The following is a 20,025-nucleotide window of genomic DNA, read 5'->3' on the forward strand; positions in this document are numbered from 1 at the left end:
AAACTTGTGGATTTGAGTTAAATTCACATTTTGAATTGCAGCTGTAGTTCTTTAACTCTTCGACATTTTGCATAACTTTTACTAAAATTTTAAGTCCTTAAAATTTTATGTAAATTTCGAAGAAAGCATTAGTTGGTAATATTTAAGTTAGTGGCAAATTCTGGATTGTTTTGTACAAATCATCATAAAAAATGTGTCCAAATTTTGTCTTGAAATTAAATTAGATGTCTGCACTAACTTATGGTAGACATGAAGGTGATGTATCAATAATTCAATAAGTGCCTACGATTTCAAACTAAATTGCCATAAGCTGCATGCATATAAAAATAATTGTTTTTAAATTATTGAAATTACTTTCTGAAATTTGCATCGATCCTTTTATATTTTCATCTGAGACTTCATGTTTGTAGGCAGTGATTTCGAATGTGTTCAATTATATATGCAGTGAACAAAAAAATAAACGGACTTTATTGAGTCCTAGAATGTGATCAGATCTTCACATTTTAGGACTCAATAACGGTTCAAGGAGCTGACCTCAAACTTGCTATATAATTAGTGCAGACTAAAAAGTTGTAGTTTTAAAATTCAATTTTACAGGAATTATTTGATCAATTTCACTCAAATTTTGCCGTTTAAAATTTCATTCTTTAAAAGTGATGTAAAAATTTATATGCCTTAAAATTCAAAATTAGTTTGATTATTACTAAATAAAATAATTAAAAAACATCTATATTAAAAGTTATTTTTGTATGCAATTACTTTTGTATAAACAAATTTTTTAATTGTATGTAAAAATTATTCAATTCATTGGAAAAGTTCTCGAGATATGACGAAATACGCACAAAGTAAAATTAACATTAAGGTTTTATACCACTCTCCTGTCCAAACTTTTAGGACCATATTACCCTTTTGGAGTATTAAGATTGAATCCTAATACATGAAGATCCGATCATTAGATCATAAGTTATTTAAAGTGGTTTATTTTTTATTTTGCGCACTGTACATAGATACAAAAATTTTTTTACAATTGTTGACATTCTCTTACAATTTTAATATTGATCTCAATAACTTTTACAATTTGTTTTTTAGATATCCTTTTTAGCTCCTGGCTTACCTTATACTTTTATGACACCTGTTGAATGTGTTAGTGAAATGAATATATCTGACATCATTAAAGTAAGAACAACATTATTTTATTCATATTGTTTGAGTTTTAAATGAAAAATATCTGATGTTATGCATATTTTATCTTCATGCATTTTTAATAAAAGTTTTAATCTTTTAACTTTCAAATAATGTAAGCAGGTATACCTTTGTTGAACAATGTTTCTTCTCTAATTAACTTAGAGGACACAGATTTATTTTATGTGAAAGCAACCATGTTCTATTTAAAAAGTTTGGAATAGATAATTAAAAGATCAGGAGAAGGGCTTTTCTTGCAAATTATATTCTAAATATGTTCTTATTGCTCTTTATTTCGAACTATATTCAGGGATGAAAGTACCAGTTAGTAAAAAAAGGTGAATTCTACATAAACGCAATCAAACATTATGAAATTAATAAATGTATGGAGCTTAAAAAGCTTTGAAAAAAGCTGAATTCAGAGTAAAAGCTGAAAACTTTCATGCCTGTATATTATTGATAATATTAGTTTTTCATATTACTTATTGGTTGCCAACTTACATATGATATTTACAGTTATGTATTTCTATGCTATTGACTTTTCTATCCTTTTAAGATACTGTAAAATTGTACTGTAATTTCAATTTTTATTTATGTTTTTGAATTTAGATCATTCAGTTTTTTTCCTCTTTTTTAGGTGTTTGTTTTAAAACAAGGTCAGAATATTCCTATTATAACAGCAATGATAAATATGCCAGTCAGCGAAGGGTTTCAACCTATTTAATTATCAAAATAAAATTCTGCACAACACATTTTTAAAATGCATGCTTTTATGAAGCATTTTGGTTTGACGTACAAATCTTTTGAGAGTTGCAAATACTGAAAACTGTTTAATTATATAATAATGTGTAGTTTTTAGAAAAGTAATGGGGCAGATTTATTTCCATGTGAATTTTGTATACTTTTTAATCGACTGGCGGTTTGGCAAACCAGCAAAATTAGGAGAATGTTTTTCCACAAAAAACTAATAACATGGCAAAACCGTTTTGCTATGCGAAGAAGACTGCAGGTTAAAAAAATGACTTTTTATGTGCAGAACCGTTAGTGGGTTAATCTTTATTTATCTATTTTTTATAGCTAGTCATTTTTAACTATGTTTGCTATTTTTACTTATTTGAATTTTTTTAGCTTATTACAGAAATAGATCTGCAACGTAAAATGTTTTATTTAAGAACGGCTACTTCTTTAAAAAATGTTTTGTTAAAGTGTTTTAGAAAGATGTCTGTCAGGCAAGTTATTCAATCTTTTCAAATATTTCCCAATTTAATTTCAACACAACAAAAAGAAAGAAGTTATAATATACAAAGAAATACACTGGAATGTAACATTGTATATAACTTTAACTTAATAACTTTTTATTGTAATAAGTTTTTGAAAAGTACCTTCCTCTACAGTTTTGTAAATGTTCCTTTTCTCATATTTTACAATGTTTTCGATCATTTCTTTTATTTATGCTGGTGCCTTAGATTTAATATCATGTAAAGTATCCATTATAAGGTCTAATGTTGGGTGAAAATAATCAATTATTTTTAACATTACATTAAAATGTGATATATAAAATAGTGTGAAATTATAAAAACTGTGATATTGTACTGTGTATATATAAAAAAATCAGATTTCAACATACTACGACTCAATCTTACCGAATTGAGGGGTGACCTCAAATATGCTCATTAGTTAGTGCTGATGACATGTGAAACGTACTTCCTCCGAATAAACATACCTTTTTTGATGGATTTGGTTCTCTAAGTTCTAAAACATAGCGAGTAACTGCAATCTGAGAAATATGGTCTTGATAATTAGATGAGGAGTGCGATTTATAGTTTGGACCCCTTATTCTTAATTTTACTTCTTGTGTATTTCGCCATATTTAGAAAACTTATGAAGCGAATTGAGAAAAATTTATACACAAATATAAAATTCATTTATCCAAAGATAATTCCATGCAAAAAATTTGGATACTTTACAATTTAAAATGATATTGACTATTATTAAATAATAAAAAACAGTAAATAATTAATAAAAATTATTTTTTACATGGAATTATCTTTATATAAACATATGTTATATTTGTGTCTAAAATTTTTCAATTCGCTTAAAAGGTTTGAGATATGAAGAAATATGTTAGAAGTAAAAGGGCTCCACACTTTCTATTGCTCTCCTGACCAAAGTATCGGGACCATATTTCCCAGATTGAGTCTACTCCCTATATTTTGATGGTCAGGAGTCTATGTCCATCAGAAAACGGCATTTAATTAAGGAAAAAGTACGTTTTGTGTCTGAATTTGTAACCTCAAATATCATCTTCACTAACTAATGACTATGTATGTCATCCTCTCAAACCATGAAGATTGAGTCCTAGCAAGTGAAAAATCTGATTATAAAATCAAAAGTGATCTGATTATTAGATCAGAATTCTTTTTTTTGCGCATTATACACCATCTTGCATAAATAAATACCTTTTAATGGTATAATATTAGAAAAAAATTTAAAAATCATTTTTGTAATGTACATCTCACACAGATATTTCATTAAATATTCACTAACAAGATAAAAATTTGTGATAGAAAATTTTAAATGAATACAAATAGATGTGCAAGTAATTTATTGAAAATAAATATTTTTCACAAGCAATGTTGTACATTGTGTTTGCATTGAATTTTTATTTTAATTATTTATGTATGGGAAAATACAATTTTGATAAGAATTATTTAATCTTTATTTTTGGCCAATATAATATGGCATAGAAGCGTTAATTTCTAAAATGACTAGATTTAGTTTAATACAAATATTAAAAGAGCAAAAGCATTAAAGAGTAAAATATCAAAGAAAAGTGCATTTCTTTAATTACTTACTCTGTTCATTTTAAAAAGAAAAATATTACAAGTTTTCATACAAGAAAATAATAAATAAATCCTTAAAGCATCTTAAAAACATAACTTAAAATATATTGTGAGCAGAAAAAGGGAACACATAGTAACTGTATATACACATATAGATACACTGAAAAATGATTGACATCCAAACTTTATAAGCTTTCATAAACTTTGTTGTAAACAGACAAACATGAAATTTGTCAAATTAAATTGTGCAAAAATATGTAAATTAAGCAAGACTCATACATAAAAGTTTCACATTTAATGTAAAAAAGCTGTAAAATAAAATAATCATTAAGATAAATTTATTATTAATAAAATTCAAATACATTGATATAGTTTATCTATCTCAAGACTCATGAAATGTTTCCACGAAATTATAATAATTGAAAAATACAGTTCTCTACACATTTTATTTAAAATGTGAATTGACGCTAAAATTTGCTTCTTTCATTTTTAAAGATTAATCAAGAACAATAGATGTTCACCAACATTATTTGATATTTAACCAATTTTTAAGAAGTCTTCAAAGTGTATATTAAAATATTAATTAATTATTTGCAATCCTTAAACGTGTAGAGTATTAATAAAATTTCCATAATAATTTCAATAACTAAATCTCTAATTTCTCTTATTTATAATTTTAATTGCTACCAGACGCACTTAATTAAAATCAGTAAATGCCTTATAATTTTAAAACATTATTTTCTTAAGAATTTTAACTAATAATGTAATTATGACATAAAAATCAGAACACAGACAATATTTTTAGTACAGCACAGAACGAATAATCCCAAAAAATTGCACATAAAATATCACATATAAAGTTTAAAATAAATAACATTTGCATAAATTATTTGTAAATGTAATATTATTGTAAATAAAACTTATAACAAATTTCATCTAAATTGCTTACTAATAATTTATATATAAAAAAATACTTTATCCTCAAAAAGAAAGAGGCATTGAAATAATAAAAAATTGACTGAAAAAAATTAATAAGATACAATTTATGAAGAACTATAGTAGAATCTATGAAATTTAATAAATTAAAACATATTACTTAACTATAATTCCAAATATACCATTATTATGTAAGGTATATCAAAAACATTACTGAAATATTTTAGTATCAGGAACTTAAAATTAATCTACAATAATAACTACATTTTCATAAAAATAAATGCAGCAGATAACACTTTTAAACAAAATTATATTCATTGTGAATTTTAAAAAAACAAACTAATTTCTAGATAACATAGATCTTGCAAACTCAAAAACAAAACAATTGCATCTAGGAATTGTCTGTAAAATTAGGATAAAGGAAGAAGAATTTAATTCAAGGGTTTTCCTTAATTCCTTTAAGGATTTTTTAATTAATATGTTTAAAAACGTTCTTGCAGTAATGAACATTTTTGAAAATTTGCATTTTACCGCATATTATTTTTAAAATCAAGCCTGGTTGAACTTAAACCGCTTTTTTTAAGTAACAACATAATTCCTTTCATGGTTTAGTAATGATATTTATGCTGAAAATAAATGCAACTATACTATGTAATTGATTTCCTTTTGATAATTCAAATAATACTACATGTAAGGCTAAAAAGATATTATATATCTTACTATAATTTTATAACTATAAAGAGATAAATCATGCCCTTACTTATTATTATTATTTACTTATGTGTTAGGAAATTACACTTCCCACACTCGAAAATAATAAAAAAATTTCCGTCAAAATGCATAGTGAAGTTCAGTGTCTGTTATTGACATTTCATACAAACACCACTACATAGCTTACAATGCATTATTAAAACTACATTACACCAAGAGCTTCCCACATAAGCATGTTAAGCTTCAAGCAATACATCAATCTATAACATTCAGAATTTTAAATAATGACCTGTATTTTTATTAAATAACATAAACTTAACTTCATATTAACTTAAAATTCAAACATACGAAATGAAATTAAAATTTTGTTAGAATTTTTTTAATAAGTGTGCTCATATTTACTGTACAGTTTGCTTACACATACCACAGTTTCCTTAGCTTAAAGACAAATATCACAAGTTTATAAATTTTTATTTGAAAAATTAAAATTTTTCACTTATTTTTTTTTAAATATTTAGTTGCCAAGCATAATTCAAAAAATGGATAAAATAATAATCACCTTAAGTATACTTAATAGTATTTAATACTGTTGTTCAAACTTATAAGAAAAATAAAAGAACTTTAAAAACAAGATGATAAAAATAACAACTCTAACACAAAATTCTTATAATAACAATTATGATGCTATTTAAATATAACACGAAATTCTTATAATAACAATTATGATGCTATTTAAATAAATGTAAGAAAAAATTGAGTTTAAAAGCAAAATTTTAATTTATAATACAGTAGGGAAGCGATTATCCGGAACGATCGGAACTACCGCTATTCCGGATAACTGATTTTTCCGGTTTTCTGAATCGCTACAAAAAGCCGTTTTTTTATTGTGAAACCCAACTAAAAAAAAAAAATTTGGAAATAATCTTAAAAAGAAGAAAAAACGATGAAGTAATACACTAATGATTATTTCCAAAATGATGGGAAGGTAAACATCTTTCAAAAAAGAAAGAAAAATCTTATGAGGGAAAAAAATTTTTTTTTTTTAAATGGCGGAAAAATTTATCGAATTTCGTTCAGGTTTTTTGATTTTCCGGTTTTCTGATTTCCGGATAACGGGTTCTGTACTGTAATTTGCATTCTTGTCGATATTCAAGAGGAAATTGAGTAATAAAATTTAATTTGAAGTTTGAGAATTGTTGATACTTGCAGCAGTGCTAGGAAACTGTATGGTATTAACACTTAGTAAACATACCTCAATGACATGCACTTCAGTAGTCATAGACATAATTCTGTTAAAGTAATTTTAAAAGTTTAAAATTATACAAAAAAATTATGTAAAAAACGTTAATTTTAATAACAAAATTAATAGATTTTAAGTCCTGATTAATTGAGACACAAGTTTATGATAAGTTATAGTAATTATATTCTGTAATTACAATTTATAAAATATTTAAATACCTAAACCCTTCTTGAAAGGAAGGTTGTAAAACTTTAAAAAAAATTTATATAATACATTTTCACTAACATTCATTTAAATATTGTCAGGGAAGATTTCCATAGCAAAAACATTTTCTTCATAGATTATTCAAACATCGCAACTTCACAAAGAATATATAACTGAGCATTGAAAACTGTACATGAAAATTGAAATTATTTAAGATAGATGCATAACAATTTCATATCTTAGATTCTTATTATATTTAAAATATTTGCACGTAAGGAGAAGAGAAATTTTTGATTATTAATATATTTGTACACTTTCAATGGAACATATTTTTCCAACAAGCAAAAGTAAAATTTAATAAATTGCACTAGTGATACATGCCAAAATAGGCAAATAGTCTTAAAATTGTAAATAAATACTTATAAATAAGCTTTAACAGAGCATCAAAAACAAATAACAAAATACAGAAGCACATTCAAAATAAACTATGACTATGCTTCACAAAATAAGCAACTTAATAACAATAGACTAAAATAAAAGCTTGCGAGGAAATTCAACAACTGTCAGCAACATCACTTATATTCAAACTCTGTATCAAATCTTCCAGAGAGTTTTTATGTAGGACAAAAGACTGAAATAAATATATAATTAAAAAACATTACAACATATTTTGTAACAAAACATATTTTGTTTTAATAAAAATTTGCAGCTTTAAAGATTATCTACATATTTTATTATTACTTCAAGAACGTGGAGATTTTCATGTACATAAATATCAATAGGATTGGCAGATGCTGGTGTTGATGTAAATTTAGATTTGTAAGTTTTCAGTAAAATTCTTTTTATCAATTATTATAATTTTATATTATAATTTTATTTTATAAAATTATATATTGCTATTTAAATTAGTGATTTGATTAAATTTATGATTCAGTGATTTTATTTGAGTATTGGCAACGTAATGAGTGTTTTATTTGGAGATACAAATTAAAAATCTGAAATTTTACTAGTTGTAACAAAACAATTATGTATCAACAATGTAACTGTTAAAATATATTGCCCCAAAAGAAAAACGTGAAACATTTCCAATATTCTTTTTATGTAATTTTTTTCCCCTTCATCTTTAAAGCACCACAAATCTTAGCAATACTTTATCACAGCATTATTAAATAACGAACAAGTATGTTTGAAGATTTTAATTGTTTAGGTACAATCTGTTTTTTTAATTTATATTTAAAAAAATTTCTAGTGAATAAATTCATATCTTTCTTGTAAGTCACTTTAACCAGTTCGAAAAACTCTTACTTTATCCTATACCTAAAACTAAACTCAGTGGCACGACAGCCCATAGAGGGCCAAGGCTTACCGTTCCCATCTCAGTTTTCTTGACCTTTGGGATCTGAGGTGCAAGAGCAGATGTTCCGGTTAAGTGGTCAGCCCAAGCATGCTTGGTACTAATTTTATCAACCCATCGAAGGGATGAAAGGCTGAGTCTACCTTGCCCGGCCCAAGGATCGAACCAGGGATCGGTGGCATGACAGTGCTAAGCGCTGCCGCTCAGCCACCGGGAGTCTAATCCTATACCAATTTAAGAATTAAGATTATCACTCAACCTGAGACAATCAAAAGGATTTATAAAAGCAGGCTACAATTCAAATAAAGTTAAATTGCATCGCTTGGAAAAACTACAATTAACTTCACTTACAAAGCTATTAGAAAAACTTATGATAATGATTCCGTGCTTGATTTCAAAACCTTTTCAATTTCATAATTTATACTTTTATTTAAAAAAAATTTTTTAAACTTTATCATTTAAACATTTTCTATTCCCTATTTCAAACAATTGCTTTTATCCTACTTAAGAAAATGTTTTGTATAATAAAATCATTTTATATTTAGCCTTCAATTAAAATAGTTAAATTTCAGTTCTTTTCGAATACTCATTCAGAATTGTAAAATAAAACCTAAATCAGTAACAATGTGTTTTTTTAACACTATGTAATAAATAAATATAAAATAAACCTGGCACTTTAGAATGCATTATTATTTTGAATATTATGCATTATCATTTGGTTTGGAAATATTGGTAACAAATTAATTAGAAGTACCTCTCAGAATATAATCAGTCAGTAGAGTGGGAACAGTTGGGCTATCTTCATTGATTGCTTGTAAAACTATCAGAATATACAAAAAATTATAATTCAGTTTACAAAAATAAAAATGCAAGATGATATGGCACTTTAAAAGTATATTTTTTATAATGAAACAAATTATCAAATAAAAATATAAGTATGTACCATTATTTTTTCTAATTACTCATATTTTTAATAAATATTAATAAGCAATACACCAAAAAATATTTTACCTAATTCACAGTCTTAATAGCTTTTGAATTCTAAAATTTTATATATGTTTACATGGAAAAAAAATCACTTTTTTTATATGAATACTACAGTCTAATCATAAATCATTTAATCAGACATCATAAGACAAAAAAAGACATTAATAAATGCATGTAATAATCATAGATTTTTATAATTTCTCTTTGTATAACTTTAAAAAATGTTACAGTCTTTTATTCATTTATTAGTAGTCAGTACACAAAAGAATATTTATTATCTTTTTAGAAACGTTGTTACCTAATTTCTTGAAGAATAAGACAAGTTTTCTTAATTATTGCTTATTTATAATAATGGTTTAAATCAGGAGTGCACAACCTATGCTACATTGGCCTAAAGTAGCCCCTAGAGCTTTTTAATTTGGTCCCTGAATTGTCATATAATAAAAGAAAAAGAGTTACAGAAAGTTACGGATCTAATTTACAGCTTTTTCCCAAAATATCATACTGTGATTATTTCAGTTTCATTATAAAAGTTCTATTAATGCAATAGGTTCAGAGTTTGCAGTAAAATGTAATTACATATAAATTTGTAAATAAACTTTAATAAGAAGAAAAAGAAATTAAACAAGTAGGCATGATGAACAAAAAAATTTTTTCTTCAAAATTATAACATCATTTATCACACTAGTCATTTATCACATTAGTCACATTAATTTGACACTGTATTAGCAAAAAAAATTTTTTTCTGAATAATAGTGAAAGTTAACTTTAAGTGTCTTTTTTTGTTGTATGCCAATGCTCATATAAATGTACCATAATTTGCTTTTGTAATCTAATAAGAATAATTGTTTAAATTTATACACATTAACTATTTATATTATCTGCACAGGAGCATAAAATTAATTATAGACTTGTAGCTTATTCACATTACTTTCAAAGAGAATCCAAATATTCCTAGCAGATTTATAATTACCACATTATGTTAATGTTGGCCTCCATCTTTACATTTTGTAGTTTCTGTGACCCACTACAAAAAAAAAAAGGATTCGCTTCCCTGATTTAAATCCTGGATATGTTAATAATCGGGTTCCATATACTAATAACTGAATTATAACCATTAAACTTTTTTACATTGGACAACTTAAACTGTAAACAACTTTTCTCTAATTTTAAGCTACAATGTACAAAAAAAAAACCAAAAAAAAAAAACTTTTAAGAACATACGATTTTTTAACTAAAAGCACAAGAGCACATAAAATCTCTGTGATTGTACAAAATTCTTTTAAGAGCACATACATTTTTTCATTAAACATACTTACTTTTTATCAAAATTTCTAGAGTTAGGTTATCTGGTGTCCCATGTTGAGGGTCATAAGGAATAACAGTGCTAAGATACTAAAAGAAAAAAAGTCAAACCACTTTTAGAGTATAAAATATCTAGGTTTCACAATAAAGGTTTTGAACTAGCAATATAATAAGCAGTTGTTCAGTTTACTAAGTGAAAAATTTTCTGAACACATCAGTTTGGTCAGACAAATCACACAATTTTCAAGTCTAGCCAATTGATATATTTTTAAAATGAATAAACAAACTATATTTAAATACAGATTGGGTATTGTCATTTTTAAGATAAAAAATTTGCGTAGACTTCCAGAAGTGAAAGTAACTTTTAACTGACATTTCTTTGAATTATGCACTGTCTCTATACACAACATAGGACTGAATATAGAGAATTCAGAGATTGACAGAAATTTTCCAATTAACAATTCCATTTTAAATTATATGTTAACTCCTAGTTTCATATAAATGCTGTAAAAATATTTTTGTTTTGATTTACATGTTATTTAAATTTGCATAAATTTATTTTTAAAATTTATATTTCTACACAGACTATAATTTTGTAAAACAAAAAAATTAAAAGACCAGAAGCATTTTTTTTTTCATTTGCTCTACATATTTCACATAAATAATATGCAATATATCAATAAGTGAATAAGTAAGCATATAAACTATACCTACATATGAATTTGCTTTGGTTAACATAATAAAATAATTAAAACTTAAATAATTAGGTTTCAGATAAGACATGTATAAATGAATGTTTGATTATAAACATTTTATCGAAAAAATATTTAATGTTTAATTTTTTTAGTACCAGGGAGAAAATTTATTTATTTATAAAGCTTAATGGTGAAAAATGTAAATTACTTTATTACTAATGTAAATTACTTTACTTAATTAATTTTAATACTAATAAATAAAAATGGAAAAATAAATTATTGCAAGAGAATTCTTAAAAGCATAAAAAAATTTTTTTTTTAAATATTCAAGCTAGCACTCTTACTTTGGGTTCTGTACCAATTATCGAACCATTTTTAATTATTTTCTTTTTATCCAAAGAGTATTGGCGTCGTTTGTTCTGGATACTAAGGACTAATGAAATAAAATTATTTTTTAACTCCTTTTCAAACTCCAATTCATCTCTCAAAGCCAGTTCATGAATTAAAGTTTCAGAATGGTCTTTAATCAATTTCTCAATCTCCCACAGTAGATTCTGAAGTTGTATCAGATTGAATTTTTTCACTTCTAGAATAAATATAATAAAAAATTAAAACCACTAGACAGAGAAGAAAAAACAAAAAAATACATAATACCCAAATTTATGAGATCATGTCAATATTTTTGAAAATAAGATTACATTAATTGCACTTTTTTCAATATCTCTTTTAAAATTACTGAATATAATAAATAGATTAAGACTAGTGGAATCTGAGCATAAAATAATGCTTATTCAGATGACAAAATATTATTTGGGAACAAACAGCAATAATTTTAACAGAAAATAGAATGAATAATAATAGAAATTTATAAAAATATATTTATAGGAATTTGTAGAAAATATTTTTTGCTTTTACTGTGGTAAGTGTGAGCTGGTAGCAGAATGTGCATTTACCAACTATATCCTAGATTCGAACCTCAATCGTCTCTTCAAGTGATGAGTGTTATATTCCCTGAATTATTTTGGCTTTTAACAGTATTAAATAGTATTTGGTTTTGAAACTAAATTTAGAAACAAATTTAACTACTAGGCTTATTCAAACCTATGAGACTCACTAACCCATTATATTTAATATCTTTTGTTAAATATTTACCGAATGTTTGAAATTCTGAGGACTGTGAGAAATCACAGAGTTTTCTCCAACAAAGAGCCTTATTTTTGCTACTCTTCAGAATACTTAAAGTCTGCTATTGCGCAGAATACTAATAGACAGAAATAAGCTGTATAAAACTACAAAATAATGCTAATGATACTTCTATCCTATATAGTGGCTAAAAGTAAAATATTTTTCAAATGCATTATATTTTGCAGTTTATTTATTTGATTTAATGATGGACATTTCTTAATTTTTATTTCTCCACCATAGTAAATATTATAGAAAACTATAGCAGTTTCAGACCAACAGACCTACTTTTTTACAAAAGCCGATATTTAACGTTGTAATTTTAAAATTATAATTTAGTAAAATTTTATTTTTTAACTTAAGTTGATTTTAGACTATGAATTGACAATAATTGTAAATAACTGATTTTAAATAGAAAATTAAAGTTATTGCTTTATTAGAAAATACATTGAAAAAAGACAAGACATTATTGGCATGCAACAAAACTGTTTCTTTTTAGAATAACAATGTTAAAATCCTCACATTACAAAATTATAAGTGCGCCTAAGCTTTTTTTTTCTTAGACGAATAAGTTAGTAAAGAAAATATGTTTAATCAACAGCAAAAATACAATAAGCCACCATTTTAGTACACTTGCAATTATTTTCATATGTTATATACATGCTAAAAACATGCACAAATCATTTATTTTCAAACACACTCATAGCCACTAGAATACAATTTTCTGAATTAATGCAGATAATTCAGAAAAAACTAAAGCTGGTTTACAATTCAAGAGCAAGATAAAAGGCTGAATATGAATGAGATATGATAGGCAGTGCATAGCTTATAGTTATCATTCAGATTACAAGATGCAACATATCTTATTGTTATGTCAAAAACTCATCTATAATAACACATTTTCAAAAATATGTATGGAACAATTAACTAAGATATTTTTAGCTCTGTAAAATCTATTAAAAACTTTTTTCTCTTCCCACTGAAACTATCATTTTTGTACTTCACTTCAATTCAGTTGCCTAAGAAATAATTCTCTTTTATGAGACATGCCTACATCAACTTTTAGCCAGAGATTTTCCACAATTATTTAAATTTACATTGTAATATTGAAATTATTTTGACTTCCAAAGCACTTAAATAGTTCAAACATACATACAAAGTCCTGAGAAGCATGTTGTGAGGTTTTTAAGTTAAGTGGAAAAGATTTAAAAACATTCCCCATTTTAATTTTTATTCCACAAATACTGCAAATATTCGAAAGAGTAAAAAATGGTAGTTTAGGTTTGGCAGGTCTGCTTTTTTACATAAGCTGATGTTTAATGTTTTAAATTTTCTTTGAAAATAATAAAACAATATGTAAAAATAAAATAAACAATAATAATTTGTTATAAATTTCTTATATCTATTAATTTAGCCCACATGAACAGATAATTGGTATAACATTTAATACAATTCAAATTTTGCAACTTAAATTAATACATACCATCTTTGTACATTCCAACATACATTGAGACTTTACTTTTCATATCATCAGGAGATTTATCTAGAGGTTCAGAAGAGTTGAGTGATGGTGACCTTTGTTGCTAAAATTCAGAAAGTGAATTCAATAGAGTTAATATTGATTTAAAGGGTAATAAGACAGAAATAAATAATAAGATTAAACATAGTCTGAATTCAAATTATTAAAAAAGATACAATATTTCCTACCCCAATTAAGTCATTATCAAAATTTTTACATGAAGTCTCGAGAATAATATATTGAACTATCGTAGGGCTTTATGAAATTAAGACTTCCATATCAGATTAAAACAAGCGTATCCTAAAATAACATTAACATAGTTAATAAAAGAAAATTTCAAAACAAAATAATATTTTTTTAAATTATTATTTCAGAATTATTTTTTATTGTTTTTAGGTCATGATTTTTTTTAAAAAAAATAAGTAAAACAGCTGAATATACTCTGCTGAAATGAAGAAGTATCGACATTTCTGACATTAATAACTCTTATTTTCAAAAATTAATTGAGAATTTAAAATAAAAGTGAAATTATGATAAGTTTTATCAAAAATGAAATAAATGTCTTTAAAGAATTTTCTTCTTTCCGAAATTTTCTACATTTAAAATCATAATAAAAAATTACATTAAAATAAATTTTCTACATTTAAAATCATCTACATTTCTACATAAAAAAAATTTTCTGCAGACATTCTGTGCACAATATGCAAGTCTACATTTTATAGGCTAGTATATGTGTATAACAAAAATGGTGATGAAATATATTCAATTATTTCCTTAAAGTATGCATACTGTATCATAATAGACAACGCTATAAATAAAACTTCCACACAAAATTTAATTTACAAAATATTGTTTTAACAAGGTTAATATGTTAAAAATATTTACTCTAAATCACAGTTTAAAATTGTCTTAAATTTATACAAATTTTAAAAACACAACGTACTTGAATCATTTCTTCAATCTCTTCTAATACTTGTTCAGCTGTAAATAGAGGCTCTTGTTGTAAATTTTTTATTAAAAATGCCCGCATTTCCATATCTTTAGGAGATTCATCATTTTTAGATTCGCTGTCCTGAGAAAAAAATAACAATAGTTAAAAAAAATCAGATCAATGAGCAATACACTATTATATGTCAAAAAAGAACACGATTAAATAATATGCTGTACAATCTCAAAAAATCATATGATGTACAAAAAAAGATTTAAAAAAAAAAATACTGTTTCTAATTTTTCATTTTATTAGCTTTCATTGTCATTTAGCTTCCACTTTTAAAATTGCTACATTTTTCTCACATATAGCTAAAAGATTTTATCTGCACTTAACACGCTTGCAAGTAGTAACATGATGACTGTAACATGATGAAATATTTAAAGAACATAAAAGATCGTGTTGTTTTAAAGAAAAAAAAAATTTTCAAATTATTTTTAAAAAAATAAGTTGCTTTGCTTGCTTCAATATTCAAGAACAAAAGTGTAGTGATAAAATAACTAAATATTAACTTTTAAAACTAAAAGTGATAATTTTTCTAAAATCATATGGTTGTAATTTAAAGCTAATTAACAGATTCAGGTTACACTAGCATTTATTATAAGAGATCTGAGGTAAAAATTTGCAGCATGTTTTTTAATATATAGTATTTTATTGAAAAGAGCTCTTTTTCAATTTTAAGGAAAATACATAAACATTTAAATGTTAAATTATGAAAGACTATAACCATAATTTTTTTTTATATTAAAGATAAATTATTTCTTATAATACATTCAAACATTTTGAGCTGTTAGTAAACTTACTGTATTATGATTTAGATTGATAAAAGAATGTTGCATCCCTTTGGCACAGGACTTTGTCCAATCTATAGGCAAAATACTCCCAAAATTTCCAGTTAGAGTCCACCATATTCTGAAAATAAATTAATGAGAATTATAAAAATTGAAGCAAGTGTGCATGCCAAGATAATTATCCAGTAGTTCTTCCATAATCCAAATTGAGTCAAATTCACAGATGTGACTTCAATAAACTTCTAAGGAAGGTATGCACACATAGCTATGAAACAATTCTACATATATATAATAACGATCATTATATTTTTAATTAATTTAACTACAATAAATCACTAATTTAATTTCACCTTTATTTAATGATTATTCAAATTGTTAAAATATGATTTTTAGAAAATTAGCAAGTTCAAAATGTTATTGTTTTTTTCTAAAAGAAAGCAGGTTCTAGTTCTAAGAGATATTACGCAGATAAAAATTTATAGCTATGTTATTTTTTAATATTTTAGTTTAATTTTCGACATTCTAAAATGCACATTTTAACCAAATGGTCAGAAATATATTAACTAGGAATCATGTGATTTTCCTTTTGAAAATTATTTCATTTCAAAGAACAACTTGTAAGGCAAAAGTTCAGTTCTACTTCTAATAATAAAATAAAAAAATTGCATGTATGTGTTTGTGCTATTGTAGCAAAACAGAACCACAATATATGACATTTAAAACGTCAGTGAATACTTATCCGTAAGTACGTAACTATGAGCCTGATCTTTCAATTTTTGATTAGAATTTGTTTAATCTGTCACTTTCAGTTATATATTATTTTAATGCTAAAAGGTAAATAACTTAAGGTTTTTTGGGGCAATATATCATTTTAAAGCAAATTCAGGAGTAGGTAAATAATATGGTCTGTCTCTGATTTGGCCAGAAACTTATTTTAGCATTTATGACTGTTCAAATTAATATTTTTTTTAAATATAATATATGACTTTTTTTTTTCTTTTGAAGATGTATTTTCAATGTGCTCTTGGTGTTTTATTCCATTCTGTGATTTTAATAATTCTTTCAGTTTCTACCACACAATAAACTAAACTTAAAGATTATCTTGGCACATGTACTGATAAAGATATCTTTCTAACAAAATAAGTATCCTGATTTAGTATTAAGTAAATCACGATTCAAGATTGCATATTATTTTTACTACTTTAGATTTGAATTTTCAATATGCAATGCCATATTATTTTATCCCTTATAGTTAATGGATTCTTTTTATTTGGCCAAAAAATCCACAAACCTCATAACAGATTGAATATTTGAGATAAAACTTTTCAATTTTAGAACAAAAAGTGCTCATCGATTGAAGATCTGAAATGAACTATCATTTATTAATTAGTAAAGGATAGATATGAAAAATATTATAAAAAATTATGAATTTCACCTGAATAATTGTGGATTCTTTTCACATTTTAAAAGAAAATCACACGTTTCTTTACTTAAGCAGCTTATATATTACCACAAGTTTACTAAAAATACTCATACTTGGTCTTGGGTAAGTAAACTTCTCATATTTGTAGTAGTAAAAAAAACATAAATAAATAAAAAGTTACTTAACTTTGAAGCAATTCTTTCAATAAATATGCTTAACTATAACAGGTATTTAGCAAATAACTAAATAATAACTGATTAATAGAAGTAAACATTAGTAAAATAAAACATTTTTTTAAAATAAATAAAATATTTTATAAACATTTCTTGCAAATAAATTGAGGTATATGTTGAAATAAAAATCAACCTTTATGACTATGCATAGCCTTTTAAATAGTGCCAAAAAATTTATTACGATTACTTACTGGCATTCATTCATAACTTCATCTTGATTGCGCACTTGCACTGGAGCTAATTTTTCAACATTTTCTTCATAATTATGTAGACATTTTGTGATTTTATCATCAAATGTGTTCACCAAGTCTTCTAATGATGTAGAAAATGCATCACTAAAGCTGCTGTCCACAAATGAATTTTCATTCGCTTCAGGACTTGAAAACGAATCTTTATTTGAGTTTTCAAAATCTCCAGAGTAATCATTGAATTCAGCCCAGTCTTCAATCCTAGCTAGAGGAGCTTGAATTTTTAATTCTGACATTTTAAATTCAAACCATCTTTACAGTAACACCACAGAAAACGAAACTTTAGGAATTGTAAACAAGCACCGCACCTACAACGCTAATGCGCATGCTTAATTGCTTTCTGATTAACACCAACATTTTCATATAAAAACATGAATGCAAAATAAAAATAAATATCTATACTTCCCACAGCACATCTGAAGTACTACAAGTGATATGAATTTTTGAACATCAATAAGACTTTATGTTTAAATGATTATTTAACATTGAAATTCTTTATTGTATATATGAGAGACATTAAGTTACCATGGCAACTAGTATTTCTCAAACAAATCAATGGCCAGTACACAGCAAATTTAATATATGTAAGCTATAAACTTAAAATCGAAATAGTTGATCGCTGATTAGGAGGATAGTTAAGAGCTATTTTCACTGTAAAAGTTATTCACATTACATGCGAAAAATTTGAGTCTGCGAATTTGGTAAATTTGAACTTATGGGTTGTTGTTGTTGTAGTTCATTTACGTCACACCAGAGCTGCCCAATGGGCTATTAGCGATGGTCTGGGAAACATCCCTGAGGATGATCCTAAGACATGTCATCACAATTTTGATCCTCTGCAGAAGGAATGGCATCCCCGCTTCGGTAGCCCAACAACCTGCACGCGAAGTCGAGCACTTTACGGTAGAACAGTTTAACGAGGACCAATACCGCAAACCCTCGATCCCTACGCAGACTGATCCAAGTGGTCATCCATCCGCTTAAACTGATAGGGATATTCCCAGGAAAAACTGGCCAATAAGGAATTTTTTTGCATATCGTGAGAATGACTCTTAAGTTTGAATAATGTACATGCGTTCTGTTCTGCTTGTCGAATTCAGACACAACTCACCGGCAAGTGTTAAAAGTTCACTGTGTGCAATCAATAACGTAGGCGGTTTAGCGATGTGAATGAGAAACTGACTGACCAGTTAGATCCTCAAGGACGGTGATCAGAGTTGCGTGAACTGCGTGCAAGGAGAACTAACTTCCTCCGATTTCACTCCATGGGTGCGTGATTACTTAAGTCAGCACTTTTAAAAAGTGGGTATCTAGGAAAAGTTTCTTCGACCACAGCTTAAACCAGGGCTTGATTCTCCGGGCTGACAGTTGTGTTTTTGATAGTTTTGTATTCTTACCGATCGATAGTGACAATTCAGAATTTTCATTAATACACTATTATTGGTTTCCCATGCAAGGTCGAATGGTTGAAAAGCGTGGTACGAAGTATGGTAATCACGCCTACCTTTTCCCTACAATCTAAATTGTTGTAATGTACAGTAACTCGAAAAAATAGCTAAGCACCATGACCTCTTCAAAAAAAATTTGAAAACGATTTGAAACGACCTCAAGCCTCGATTCTCACTGCTCTGTCGTGACGCAGTATTTGCTTTTTTGAAATGTCTGACGCTCCCGATGAAAACACAAAGTCACCCATGCCCAATATTGGCCAGCAAAAATGACAAAAAAAAATCTGAGAGCCTCCGCAGAAGACATTTCAAACAAAACTCAAGCACCCAATGATGGCCTCGTGTACATTTTTAAAAAATGGGACGAGTCCCCAAATAGGGGGACTCGTCCCCCTAAATCGATTTGACTCTATGTCAAAATAAAACGGCTCCTCAGCGTGCGAGCCTTTTTATAGACAGACAGAGGGTGCTCAAATCAACGGATACGAGGCAATAGAATCTTCTAGAAAGCGCTATGGTGTCTGAAAATGATCACCAAATGCATTTCAAGATATTATGTGATAAGACATCCAATTGATTGAAACTCTTTCGAGTTGCATTTCCGAATCATGCGAGAAACATTCACCCGATGCACTTTTAGGATTTCATGCGACAGGACATTCGATCGACTCCACATAATCACCGGATGCGTTTCCAAGAACTCGAGCGAAAAACATCCGCCAGATGCACTTTTAGG

The 20,025-nt window shown here is 26.5% G+C and overlaps 2 protein-coding genes across 2 annotated transcripts in view; one reads left to right on the forward strand and one right to left on the reverse strand.

Moving 5' to 3' along the window:
- Positions 1-3,816, forward strand: part of BBS1 (Bardet-Biedl syndrome 1) — a 34,350-nt gene extending 30,534 nt beyond the window's left edge. Inside the window, exons 15-16 of the mRNA XM_016063033.3 lie at positions 1,090-1,176; positions 1,820-3,816. Of these exons, the coding sequence (XP_015918519.1) occupies positions 1,090-1,176; positions 1,820-1,906 (174 nt within the window). The 3' untranslated portion in view covers positions 1,907-3,816. The remainder of the gene's footprint in view (positions 1-1,089; positions 1,177-1,819) is intronic.
- Positions 3,817-5,830: 2,014 nt separating this feature from the next.
- LOC107447989 (fasciculation and elongation protein zeta-2) lies at positions 5,831-19,927 on the reverse strand. The gene is made up of 8 exons (XM_016063054.3): positions 17,785-19,927; positions 15,950-16,058; positions 15,102-15,230; positions 14,123-14,222; positions 11,802-12,043; positions 10,777-10,852; positions 9,225-9,290; positions 5,831-7,747 (listed from the first exon to the last, which is right to left on the reverse strand). Exons 1-8 carry the CDS (start codon positions 18,075-18,077, stop codon positions 7,731-7,733), a joined length of 1,032 nt encoding a protein of 343 aa, XP_015918540.1. The 5' UTR covers positions 18,078-19,927; the 3' UTR covers positions 5,831-7,730.
- Positions 19,928-20,025: the final 98 nt, after the last annotated feature.

Source organism: Parasteatoda tepidariorum, chromosome 3, assembly GCF_982258835.1.
Source record: "Parasteatoda tepidariorum strain Cologne lab strain chromosome 3, Ptep-v5.0, whole genome shotgun sequence".
Taxonomy (NCBI): domain Eukaryota; kingdom Metazoa; phylum Arthropoda; class Arachnida; order Araneae; family Theridiidae; genus Parasteatoda; species Parasteatoda tepidariorum.